The 13,592-nt window shown below is 41.6% G+C and overlaps 2 protein-coding genes across 3 annotated transcripts in view; one reads left to right on the top strand and one right to left on the bottom strand.

The window, feature by feature from the left end:
• The window catches only part of LOC123975411 (membrane-associated guanylate kinase, WW and PDZ domain-containing protein 3-like), a 110,414-nt gene extending 101,866 nt beyond the window's left edge, over positions 1-8,548 (bottom strand). For both annotated transcript variants that reach the window (XM_046056879.1, XM_046056880.1), the window contains exon 1: positions 7,353-8,548. In XM_046056879.1, the coding sequence (XP_045912835.1) occupies positions 7,353-7,659 (307 nt within the window). In that variant the 5' untranslated portion in view covers positions 7,660-8,548. The remainder of the gene's footprint in view (positions 1-7,352) is intronic.
• On the top strand, positions 5,130-12,949 carry si:ch73-206d17.1 (tyrosine-protein kinase STYK1). Its single transcript, XM_046056881.1, has 9 exons — positions 5,130-5,238; positions 9,950-10,093; positions 10,196-10,396; positions 10,600-10,781; positions 10,877-10,951; positions 11,163-11,380; positions 11,512-11,552; positions 11,744-11,840; positions 12,278-12,949. Exons 1-9 carry the CDS (start codon positions 5,232-5,234, stop codon positions 12,447-12,449), a joined length of 1,137 nt encoding a protein of 378 aa, XP_045912837.1. The 5' UTR covers positions 5,130-5,231; the 3' UTR covers positions 12,450-12,949.
• The last annotated feature ends 643 nt before the right edge of the window (positions 12,950-13,592 follow it).

The raw sequence follows: 13,592 nt of genomic DNA, 5'->3' as shown, positions 1-13,592 counted from the left end.
TGTGGTAATCAGTGTCCTTTTGGAGTCAAATACAATACACTTTTAAGTACATGGCAATATCAAATCACAGTGAAAATCAATTTTAACAATGTGCATCTTTCAGTAAAAATAGGTGAAAAGGGATGAGCAGTATTTATGTAGCCTAACCGTGGAGATTATTGTTCCTCATGATATAGGAGCTGACATGCTTTGGTCTGTTATGCATATGCGCTGTTTAGAAGCTGACCTCAGCTTATCTCAACAGGGATAAACAGCTGCAGGGATGGCTCACTGTTGGAGAGAGACCAATTAGGAGTCAAGCTGAGGAAAGGAGGACAGGAGTCCCTGAAGAAGAGTTTGTGTGTGTGTGTGTGTGTGTGTGTGTGTGCGCGCGCGCGTGCGCGCGCATATCACCAAAGTACACTGTCCATTTCCACCAGCAGCAACCTGGAGACACTGCTGCTGCTGACATCTCAGCATGACCATTCAGTAAGTAGAAAGAGGCAGTCTTGGTGAATCAGCACGCACTCATCTCCACTGCCTTTAAACATCCCTGCCAAGTCATGGTGCCTGCCAGTGAGAGGCATGGCTCATTTGAAAATGCTATCCTTGTTGCTGGACTGTTCATTACCGCAGTGCGGCTCTATGGACAGTATTAGTAAGGTAGAGTGAAGAGGGATGCCATGTCACTAAACATCTGGGGCAGATTTGGGGAGCTCTGCCATTAGCTGATGGTTCCAGGACTGTAAAAAATATGCAGGAATCACTAAATGAGCAATCATATATGGCAACCCTTCATTCTCCTCCTTCCATCATTAATGACTTTGTTTGACTTTGTCTCTCATGCACTGCAGGAAAAGGACCAAAGAAATGCAAGACAGGAAGAGGCAAAAGTATAAGCTGCTGTTAGACAGGGGGAGTGGACTAAGAGATTGTGAGGCGGTGCAGGGCTGTGAGTTGCAGAACGAGAGGGAGGAATGGAGGAATGAAAAAGAGTGTAAGAAGCATGCTTTGGTATTCATAGCAGCCGCTGGCTTCTGGGGGACTTCAGTATGCCCATCCACTCGCACCGTCGTCCCTCGCCGCTGACGGGCTGGCAGGGCAGAGGGTGGAGAAGTGTGACAGGTTTGGGGAATGAGCCGGGAGAGCAGCCAGTGGGAGCGGATGATGGGTGGATGTCACATCAGGTGTACAGCTGAGATACACATATACACAACAACCACACAGAAAATAGGACACAGCAGAGAGAGCACAGAGGAGAAGGGTGCCAGTAAAGCTCCATTTGCACTTACTGAACAGCCTCCACATTTAGAGCTGCAGGAGGAGCGTGAGGTGAGAGGAGGAACACGATTCAAGAACATTTTACAACCCAGGACCTTTGATTGTCGCAAAGCTTAAGTCGTATTTCATTAAAACATATTTGACTGTTCTGATGGTCCCTGCAACTGTCAAGTATTGTTCATGGACCTTTTGGTATTTTGGTGCATTCAAAGTGTAAAGAGAAAGGACTGTACTCTGGTACCTAAGGTTTCTGGTTACAGTGAAAGTGACACTCTGAGACAAACCTGGGCTCCACTGCAGATATGACAAAAGGCAGCGACTAGAACAGGAAGTTACAGTTACCATGGGGAGAAGAGCCCCAGAACCTGAGCGATCCTGACAGCTCCACTCAGCTTGTTTAGAGCAGCTTCGTCATAGAAGCCCTAACTGCACCATGGGGAGGGGGGGGGGGGGCACATTAACACAGACTGTGTGCTTGCTGCTCTGCTGCGCTGCTGATGGCAAATGTATAAAGTGTTAACATCAATATGATAACACCAGTGAGACAAAAGAAAAGAAACTGAGATTGCCTATTTTAAAGAGAAGAAGTAGCAAAAAATATTGCCAAAATATTCCACTCTGTATCAGTGTAATACAAAATGGTTAGCTTTGTTTGGTGTTGTATTTTTATACATATATTTATTTTAACATAAGACCTGCATCAACAATGGATTCTGAAAGCAGGACTTTTTTCAATAACCAGAGACATCAATGGTAAATTTTTGGTGGGAGACTGTGCTAAGACTCAACAATTTGCAAACTACTAAGTCTAAAAATAATGTTGTAGAAATATTGTGAGCCAGCTGTCTGGTGTGATGAAGAGGTTTCTCATCTGTATCTCGTTGTCTGATGAGATACTGTAACAGCATACAACTTGCCAACACTAAATGTGACGAAACCTCCTGGTCCACAATATTCATCCCTGTGCTATCCCATACTGCCAATGTGTTTTTCTCTACAAGGTCATCTTTAATTGGGCTAAATCTGTTACCTACGTCAAGTTGAAATCTAATTAAAGTATCATGTTTTTGCACTAATCTGTGGAGATAGTAAGTTCTCTAAACATGTAAGATTCCCAGAGAACACCGATATCTATTACTCTGATGCCTGAACTATAGCATCTCCCTATCAGCCAGCTGTCCTCGCCCTGACAAGGAGTGAGACAAAGGCAAAGAACTAGTGCTGGAAGGTCAGGTGGCAGCAGCCTCAAACGAGAGGATAGGGCGAAGGACAAGGTCATGCTCGGGGTCTGCTAATGACCCCGAGCATGACCTTTACATAAGTCATACCTAGGGTTGTGCAATGTCTCCGACATATCTTAATTGTTTTTTTCACAACGTGTAAGCAGACATTATCGAGTAGGCTACGTCACTCAGAATGGAAAAAACAATCAAAAAAACGTTGTCCGTGCATTAATTGCGTCATGCATACAGTACACAGATGTCAATCTGCACACTGTTTGTCGAAAGATCGGTTGCTATTAAAGACCACAAACTAACCACTGCACAGAACATCAAGCATATGAAAAGCTTTGGGGGTCAGCTGTCCATGAGGCGGGTCTAAACCAGCCAAGGTACCAGCACAAAAACAAACTCCGATTCAAACACAGCTACAATGATGATGACAGACTCAAAGCCATTACGACAACAGCTGTGACAGAAATCATGGCTATGGGGATATGATGAAATGGATTACTCATGCACGGGTGATTTCAGTATTTTTAGACAGTTTTTCCTTGAATGCTTCAGTTTTAAGTAAATAAATAAGACCTGTTTCCATTAATGGCATTATAAAGCAACAATTAACATCCTATTAACGAGAGCGAGCTAGTACAATATTAGACTTTTACAAACATTTTTGAAGGATGCCAAATATCTGGGTGGTAAGGTTGCAGTGGATAAGACACATATGCCTCTGGTGTGAGAGACCCGGGTTCGATTCCCACTGCAACATTCATCAATGTGTCCCTGAGCAAGACACTTAACCTGAAGATGCTCCAGAGGCGTGCAACATATTTATCAATTGTAAGTAAGCTCAATGACCAATTACTTATTGCCGAATAATCGTTATCCCAGAAAATATATAATTTTTTGTCAATTTTGAACACTGCTAGCCGTCCCTCAACTGTTACCTGAATTAAGCCCACTAAGAAATTTCCTTCACAACTAAGTCATAGCAGAGATGGAGTGAGAAGGTACTGCGAGTTACAATGATTAGTTGATTAATAGATTAGTCAAATGACAATAACAATAGGCAGATTATTTGATAATGATTAATCGTTACTTGCGGGCCTAAAACACAAGACATTTTTGGTTTAAGTACAGGGTGTGACACTCCCTTTCCCCAACTGCCCAGTCCAGCTAAACGAGTAAACCACAACTGAGCACAACAAGTTCCGGCACAATCTCAGGTGGTTGTCAAAAGTGCTTTATGGCATATTATAATGTAATGTAAATTACCAAACAACGCAGAAACAGACAAAGCTGGTTGGAGGAAAAGCAGGTACATCAAGAAGGTAAATTAAAACACTACTTTACAAAGTAAATCCTGGGACACATTAAACATCACAGGTTGGTGATATATAACAGTGTAAGAGGATCCAAGGAGAGGAAGAGGGTCCTTTGAGTTTGTCTTTTTTGAAGAAAGCCTAGCAGGTGGTTTAAAAAAACCCCACTGCAATTATCTCTCACTCAATTATTCATGCGTATTGTTACCTGAATTCCTTATGGCATCATTCGTCTTCAGGATCCTTTTTCTGATCTCTTTAGTAAAAAAGGGGCTGCATGCTTGAAAAGAGTCTATTAGATCCAGACCAACAACTTAGAACTGCCTCTTCATAATTTAGTGTGCATATCAGAATAAAACTCCCAAGTGAGATACCTCAAGTACTTTTGGTTATCTATAGCAACCTTTCCTAAATTAAAATGGTGAATAAAAAACAGAAGGCAGCTCATTTTTATCACCTCTCCTTGGGCATTAAGTGGATTGTATGAAATGATACATTTTTGCAGTTCTCCCCAGATACTGTAGGTATAGCTACTAACTGCTGTGTTCCTAATGTACACTCGAAATAAAAAGGCTCCTCTGTAGCTAGAAGGCTCCTGGGGATTTTCAAGACTCTTAACTGAACCTCCCTGATCTTTTGAATACAAAATTAATATTACTGAAAATAAAAATATCCATAAAGACTTTACTTCTTTTTCCTTTAGTAGACATCCACTGCACCTTCATTTACACAGCTTCACAAGACGATCACTGCCCTACTTTAATGTACGCTGGCGTCATTAAGCGTGTGTATTAATTAAATGAATGGGACCTTTACATTAAAGCAGTGAGGTACGCTCATAAAGCCACTATAGCTTATACTGTTGAGCATTAGAGTGCATTTATCCCCACAGTTGACATTTGTTTTTTCTAAATATTTTTTCAGTCTATAACTCCACAGGGAGTAGCACTGTAAAATGTAAACCATAGTCATCTAAGTATATCATTAATTATGTTTGAGAAGAAAAAGGGTTTTGATAACCCTTTTCCTTTCCCAGATTCCATTATAGACCTGATTTGTGAATAAAGGGTGCTCAGGGACCTGAAAGCTTAACTGTCCATTCATTATGCTCCACGAGGTAAAAACAAGCAGATCTAAGTCTGTTTACAGCATTAATCAATGAGTTGCCCACTCGCAATTGTCTAAGCTGCAGGTATCTGTGATCACTACGCCTCTACTCTCAGTGGCCCCCTCAAGGTTACTGCCTATTGTCTTGCTCCTCTCTCAGGATGGGTACTGCATACTGAGTGCATCGGCTGGTCTGGAGCCAGAGAACCACTCCAGACAAACTTCCTGTTTTCTGTCTTAACTGTGCAGTGTCGAGACGTTTCAGCAACTATGAAGAAGCAAAATCGTGTTTGATTTAGAATCGGCGGGTGTAAACGTCATGGCAGGTAAGTGAAATGACTCCCTTCAGTGGTATTTACTAAAAGTGGGTTAGATTCTGAAGAAAGGTTGTGCAATTTTATAAAGATTTGCTAGATTTACTTAGATGATAAAGTAGCTAGTGAAAAAAATAGTATACTGGTGATGGCATAGGATTGGGAGGAAGGGTACGAAGGCAAAGGCAAGAGAATCGGAGTGAAACAGAATAATGTAGCAAAGGAAAGAAAATATCAGCGGTGAGGGAGAACAGCAAAATGTGATGATAAGGCATTATCGGCTGAGGGGAGAAAATAAAGTAAAGACAGCAGGGAGGGAGGGAACAATCCAACAGGGAGACATGAAATTATGTAAATGCATCCCTTTTAGGTTGATGTAACTTTTTTGCTGTGTTGTGCAAATACAAGGAACACACACACCACTGTGCCGTGACAAGTCTACAAAAGGATTTAACTCCACTACTCTTAGCATCAAACCTGTTCTCACTACCGACTTTGCAATCTCATGAGAGTTCAAGTTTACATCCACACGAGTCGGCTAACATCTGATCCGCCCACCAGCCACCTCATCATGGCACAGAGCAGCCATCAATAATGGATGATGCATGAATTAAAAATGAGAAAGGGGAGAGAGAGATAAACACACAGCGAGGCCCACTGGGGAACAGAGGAGCCTATGGTAACCAACCTGCAGATGTCAAAGTGTAACTCGAGCATCACTCAACATACAGCTAACATTACATAACACAAGGTCAAGAGAAAACGTTAGAAAGTGTGTGACAGAGTGAGTATTATGGAACTGAGAAAATGCACTTTTGAACTTGATTCTAATGTCCAAACACAAGGAAAACAAACAAGAGTAAAACAATATAACTGATATAACATTATCAAATTCAAATCACCTGCAATATATGTTTGAAGTGCTACAATTAGTGAAAAATCTGGTGTCATGTTATGTTTAAAAGTGAAACCAATTAATTAGTATTGTGATATTGATTTCAACACCCGTACACCCCTTAACCCTAATCAACAAGTAAACTGCACTGCAGAAGGACCAATCCGCTTCACAGAAAACACTATCAAGCAAAAATCCCTGACAGTCATGGTGTCAGACTGTGTCGCTAGACTAGCTCAGCATCCTGGGGGATTTAAGGATATAAACCTAATTGATTCAATTAGACTTGGACTCACCTCAACACTGCAAGCAGAGCGACACTGTCTAAGCTGGCAAGGCAACCATTAACAAATCCCTGCAAAGTGTTTACCAAGTGCCACCCTCAACAGTGCCTCTATCCACACAAACATACACACTGGCAGAGTTTCAATGTCAGTATGTTTTGGCACATTTATTAAATTCATTAGGCATGTCAGTGTGCCTTAAAAAAGTACAAACTAATTGCTTGTATTAATAACAATCACATAAATCCAATCAATAAGCTTTCAGCTGAGCTTACAGACAGAATTACATTACTTATTAATTACATTAAAGTAGTGTGTGTGTTTGTGTGTGTGTGTGTGTGTGTGTCTTCATGCCTGTGTGTGTGATGACTATGTGAGACTGTTGCCCTACTACCTACATGGTCAGAGGAGGACAGGCAACATTTGTGCACGGATGCAATGAAGATTACAGACTCAGTTCAGAGAAAGTGCTGCAAGCTTAATGACATGTGCATGGCTTATGTTGTAGTGCATGCAGGTCTGGGCACTAAACAAGCATGGTTAAAGCAGCATGTCCCTCACTTATGCTGCTGGGCAGGATTGTACTACTGCAGCAAAAGTGGCAATGTGGAAAATGTTATGTCTTCACATTAATGAATAGAAGGAATGCACATAGACAATTTAAATATGCTTAAGGCAGCTGAAAACACAAAATGACCTGTACATTAGCTTCCAAATAACAAGACTGCTAAGACACCTGGACCTTCAACCCATTGCCCTACAGGCAACTGTGAGTGCCTCTATATTTGGTCACACCTGTCCTAAGATTCTCAATCTTCACGTTACCGTGCTTAAACAAACCATTTTAAAGCACTTCACACACATGGCAGGTTAGGTTGTGTATGTGGGGTAGGGAGCTGGAGGGGTGTAGGGGGTCTAGGTGATCCATAATTAGAATAGACACACACCTGGTTTCACAATCTTCATACGGATGGGCTCCCGAAAGTGGCGGATGACCGCCAATGTGTCTCGGTTGGTGAGTCCGCTCACAGGAGTGCCGTTCACCTCCAGCAGCACGTCCCCGCTGCTGGGAAACCTCCCAGAGTGACAAACCATCGCCTCCGAAACTATGTTTCCGAGGTGTGGGAACTCTCCCAGCTCAGCGCCGCCTCGCACCTCAACTACCGTGACCAACTCCCCGGAACCCACCCACGACACGGTGCACTCCTGTACTTTAGTGGACCAGTGCTTCTTCTTTTTCAGTGTCTTGGACATTGTTGATAGGCTCGCTCCTGTAAACCTGGAGGGAAGTCCAAGAACGATTGTCCTTCAACGCAAGAACCGCTTCTGATCCTAGGACACAATGACGCACGGAAAAATCATTGCAGATTAGAGAAGTTGAGGCTGCTTTCTTGTGTTGTATTCCATTCCAGAGAAAATATGTATTTTTTTTAGATCAAACTCGCTCTGTTGATGATCGATCATTCCATTGAACCTACTCGAGCATCACCTGTCGACTGCGGACCGGGATGCGAGACCAGCTGCGTCAGTGTCGCATTGAAGCGGAAAGTGCTGGTTCTGATGCTGGAGCGTCTCGGTCCCACACACCCAGTTCACAGCAATCTGCACTTAAAAAAACAATAGCAGCTTCCTTTACGCCGTTAAACCCTATATTATAGAGCAGAACGGATCCTGTGAGCCTCGCAGTCTGTGCGCACCAGAGAGCGTCTCAATTCCAAAAGCGTGGAGGACTATAGCATATATTCCGCTTAACTTCAGAACAGACCACATTGATAAAACTGAACCAGAATAGAGTTTTGACAAATACAGGAAAACTTAAAAAACTGACTAGACTAAAAATATTTATCAGCTGTTGGGTATTAATTCTCTGCTCTGTGACAGCTCCTCATCCAAGCGTACAGGAGACACAACTTTACTCTGCGCACCTGTCCTCCTCTCCGGCCCTCCTTCGCTGTGACATCAGCAAGGCAGTCCATGGAAACGGAAAAACATACCTGGCCCTGCTCTGAACCCGGCGGTTATCTGATCCTTTCAAAACTGAAACCCTGCCTCTTTTTCTCCGTTACGCGCTCGGCGCTCTTCACTGCTACTCCAGAGGCACTGCGGGGATTTGTTGCTACTAAAAACTACGCAGCATCATGGAACAGACGTGATCCGATTAGGTTTCACTCCATAACTTTTTTGATCTTTTCCGTGTTTCTTTCCTCGCTGCAGGGGCTTCTGTCCAATCAGAGATTTGGGGCCGGTCCTAAAGCCTCTCCATTGCGCCAATAGTGTATGGCAAGAGGCGGATCTTTGTGGTTGAGAAGCACTGGGCACTGGGACGCATATTTTCACGTGGAGAGTATTGTAAGTTCGGCATATTCTCTACAGTTTGTGCCGATTTCTATGTGTTCTTTATACAGCTGGCAGAACATTATACGTAGTTCTTGGGCTTTATTGTGTGGTTTTGGGTCCGTGGGATGCGTTTGGACACTGGCAACCTCCTTGTGTTCTCAGAACTGAGGAGGTTACTCGTTGGAGGCGATTTCTTGCGCAATCCTGCCCTCTGGTGGTTGTAACAGTTCAAGCACCTATCATCAACACGTGCCACTGTACTACTATAAAATTAAATTTCCACAGATACACTTACAGTACAAGGAGACAGAAATGTGTTGTTCTTTAAATGAAATAATAATACAGAACCTCCAGAACCAGCATGTGCACTTTCACTTGTCCACAAAAATGGCAAATATTTTACACTTTCTGTTTGTTTGTTTTGTACCTGTAAAGCACATTGAACTGCCCTGGTGTACAAAATGTACAAATAAAGTTGCCATATCTTGCTTTCATTCTACCTGTTTTGATGATGCTTAGCTATTCTATTCATTGCCTTGTGAGCCAGAGCCAAATATTTTATATGGGTCCTAAAAACAAACTAAACTTAACACTATAGTATGCATATTACAGTTTTACAGTTTAATCAGTTACCCTTTAAGGCAGCAGTAAGTGTGAGAACGACTCCTGTTAATGTTATAAATTTAGGTGAATTGTTAATGATTAACATTCAGTCAACTTTCTAGCTCAGCTCTACGGTCAGCGCCCTTGCAGGCTGACAGACAAAGCTAAGCCCAAATTAAAGTACCTGATAGAAGCCCTGTTAGTGTGATTTTTCAACTTCTTGTTGCTGTTTATTTATTTTATATGGTTGGAAATATGTGTTCACTCAAGCATTGTGGCATCAGGTGTCAGGTAGGAAAACTTCAAAGTAATGTGTAGCAATCAGACTTCATGCCGTGCTTCATTTTTCAAGTTACATCATAGTTATTTTCTACACAGGGATAAGCTTGTCTGGTGGTGACTTTAGAATTTCTGTTGATTTTTCTGTTCATATCTCATATGTGAGAAATGTCGGTTACTCCTCATGGATGTAGTAACGATACCTCGCTCCCCATGTGCTGTAAGTTGTACACATGGCACTTAATGCATTGCAAACTTGTGTTATTGCATGCTCCTCTTTGGTTTTCTCATTCTGAACCTGATTCTTCTTTCATGTCTTATTTAGATGAGGGGTCATCAGGTCCACTTGCTATAATTATCATCCCATGTCTGTTGGCTCTGAGCACAGTTTTAGTGGTGGCTCTGATTTTCTACAGTCTCCACAAGAACAAACAAAGAGGACAAAGCACTTCAGCCCAGTTTACAAATGGTATGAATTGCAATTAATGTGTATTCTCTATATAACAAAAATGCATTAGTGCCTGACAGGAATGCCAGGTGGTAATTTATCTCTGGTTGGGTTTTTCAACAGGCCAGCAGATTGTGTCCCTAACGGCTGCTTCTGTAAGCACTCCAAAGGTCCAGGCTGCTTTGTATCCCTGGGAAATCCCTGAAGAGTGTGTTGTTGAGGGACTAGAGTTTTGGCAGACAGGTCGCCATGGCCCTGTTTGTAAAGGTCTGCTGAAAAAGAGAGATGGATCCTTTTCTGCTGTAGTGGTTAAGACCCTCCGAGGTACAGTATTAATCTGTCATAAGAGTATTTCGCTTGGAATAAGAGTGAAAGTATACAAATAAATCATTGGTGTTTCTGATGGAGTGGGGCTAGATGGGCCAGATGATATAGATAGAGTAAATTATTAAAAATACATAAAGTGGTTTCTCTTCTGTTATTATTTGACTCCTCTGTACCTCTGTTACTAATATAACACCATATAGAAGGGCCCAACCAGAATGAAGCTAAGGAGTTTGTGGAGTGGGTCCTCTTCCATGCCACAGTGTGTAAACATGAGAATGTGGTGCGGATGTTGTACTGTCAAACCAAGCGTGTGCCCATGTATCTGGTCTTAGATGCGTACAGCCCAGGGAACCTCCTTCACTTCCTCTGGACACTCAGAAATGTAAGACAGCTTTTGTTTGAGCATGAACTCATATTTGATGATACATGCAATCTCCAATTCCTAAATGTCATGACAACATTTCTTTTTTCCTGTAGAACACAGCGGATTTATCGCTGAACTTCTCTGAGAGGTCAGTTTTTCTGGTAGCAAAGCAGGTTGCAGCTGGGCTGGTGAGTCACTTTTTTAAAAACAATTATTCCAAACAAACAACTAGACTAAGATGAGCTCAATATAAATATCTTGCTGTATTGCAGATGTACTTCTGTACCACAGCAGGTCATGAACTCATGTACTAGGGGAAAAGTGTAGTTTATCTAGAATTTTAGATGAATATTTCAACCAAAGACTGATGTATTTAGCTGTAATTGTCTCCTCCCTCAGGATTACCTGATGTCAGAGCACAGGCTGGTGCATGGTGATGTTGCTGCCAGGAACATCTTAATTGGCCCGGGCCTCTCAGCCCGGGTGTCTGGGCTAGGTGTGGCATTTGGAGGACGCAGAATGGATTCAGCAATTAGGCAGAGAGCAGCAGAGGTGCCTCTCAAATGGCAGGCTCCGGAGAGGATTATGATGCAGCTCAGTATCGACAGGAGCGACATGTAAGGGCAGAGTTATGGCTAAGAAAACGAAACACACACACCTAGAATGTGTTGTTTTGTCAGCAATGTAATCTCTTTTTGCTATTGCTTGACTATTACAGAAGAATTTGTTAACATTTTATTTTCCCTAGGTGGTCATTTGGAATCTTACTGTATGAACTGATTACCTTAGGTAAAGCTGCATGTTATGTTATCTATCAGCAAATTCTTTAAACTGTCAGTATTTCTTTTTTAGATTAGCTTATTTTAAACGTACGGATTTCTACAATTTGTAGTATTGGATAGACACTATCATCAGTGTCACCCATTGCCATTAAAGTCACATTTATTTATTCAACAATTGCTTGTTTGTTTTTGTCCCAGGCTCTCCTCCATATCCTGAGATGGAGACCCCTTCTGTGCTTCCAAAGCTACAGGGATCTTATCGGATGAAGAGACCAGACAATTGTGGAGGACCTTTGTAAGTAAACTTGTGTAGGAAATAGGCCCACTTGACATGGTGTAATATACTGTCTCTTGGTGTAGTATTAGAAATTGAGTCAACTTAAACTCGTGAAAGTTTCATTTTTATTCAAATAATCTTTTTGAAATGATGAAGAAAGACATTTTGGGAATCAAGCTTTTTTCACTTTCTTGCAATGGTTTAGATGAGAAGATCGATATCACTCTTTTGTCTGCCTGTTATATATGAGGCTACAGCCAGCAGCCGGTTAGCTTAGCTTTGTACAAAGACTAAAAGCAAGGGGGAACAGCTAGCCTGGTTCTGTTCGCAGGTAATTAGAGGTGCTATTAGGCAGATTGATTTTATCTTGGACAAAGCTAAGCTTACAAAAATGCAGAACTATTCTTTTAACAAAGGTCTTAGTTTAGTTTTACATTACTTTTGTATGCTTTTAGGTATGATCTGATGAAGTACTGTTGGATGTGGAGTTTCAAAGATCGACCTACATTCTCAGCCATCATAAAGCTGTTGGAGTCCTCACTGCATCTAGCGTCCATAGAAGCCATATGTGTTCCTGAGGACATAGACAAACTTGAGTATAACAGAAAGGCAGGACTGCTGTCATAGGCTCACATGCTACCAAATAATGGCAACACTATGGCTAACAGGAAATGATCAACTTATCACGTGTGATTATCTCTCAGAATGCAATGTCACATCCATTACTGGTAAATGTCTACCAGTGAATTGGTTTATTGGTAACCCTCCAACAAGTTAAAAAAAACTATCTAACTTTAAAGTTTTACAATGAAACACTGATGGTGATGAATTAAGGACAGTGAAATCAAGTCATTTTAAAATTACCTCTTTATTGCAAATAATGTAGACTCAGAAGCACAGATCTTATTCATTAAGAACTTTTTTATCATAAGTACACTTGTTGTATCTAAAATGCTCTTAGCATGCATTACTGGGACTTTACAATTTTAAAACCAAAACACCCACACAGGAAAGCTGAATGTGCAAGATTTGTGTTTACTCTGTGCATGCACTTTACACAGTAGATTTTTTCACAACATTGGTTGTCATTAACCATGTCAAGTGGTTTAAAATCATTATCAAAACCAGAACATGACTATTGTATTCATCTACTTGATTTATGAAAGTCTGGTCAGTTTTCCCTCAGAAAGCTCTGGCGAGGAGACTTATTTAGATAACTCATTAACAGCTCTGACACCTCTGGTTACAAGTTTAAAAGATTTTCAGAAGGTGTGGAGTGAGTCAAAATTGAAATATGGGGCATCAGTAGCTTTTAGGGTTGTTGAGACCAGATAAAGCCTGTTACTCTGTGCTATTTGCTTCATCATATTCTACACAAAGTCTACACAGTTCCTATGCAGAGAGGCAATCCACATTGTGAAACACGATGAGTAATGCCGGAAAGATTTCCTTAAAAAATGACTGATCTACAAAATGGACTGAATGCTGGCCAAGTTAAAGAGTAACAACACACGTATCCTCTCCTTTTTGATGTCTGAGGGTTTAAAGTTTCGGTTGTCTGGTGCATTTGTTAGCAAAACCAACATTGACTGTGGTGCAGTGTGATTCAAAACATTTAAAAGGTGCAAGCAGACCTTGCAGCGTGGTGAACTTTCCCCCCCACTAGATGGCAGCAAAAGCAGGATTTGCAGCCAGTGTGTTGTACTTCAAAGGTAAATTCACACTGAATCACATGAGGAAGAAAACTGCTGCTGCAGTCCTATTTAGTGT

Source organism: Micropterus dolomieu, linkage group LG08, assembly GCF_021292245.1.
Source record: "Micropterus dolomieu isolate WLL.071019.BEF.003 ecotype Adirondacks linkage group LG08, ASM2129224v1, whole genome shotgun sequence".
In the NCBI taxonomy this organism is placed as follows: domain Eukaryota; kingdom Metazoa; phylum Chordata; class Actinopteri; order Centrarchiformes; family Centrarchidae; genus Micropterus; species Micropterus dolomieu.
This window is presented reverse-complemented; position numbering and strand designations above follow the sequence as displayed.

Coding starts and splice junctions, on each gene's coding strand:
- si:ch73-206d17.1 (XM_046056881.1), top strand. Junction 10,782..10,876: donor TCCTCTGGACACTCAGAAAT/GTAAGACAGCTT, acceptor TTTTTCCTGTAG/AACACAGCGGATTTATCGCT. Junction 10,952..11,162: donor AGCAGGTTGCAGCTGGGCTG/GTGAGTCACTTT, acceptor CTCCTCCCTCAG/GATTACCTGATGTCAGAGCA.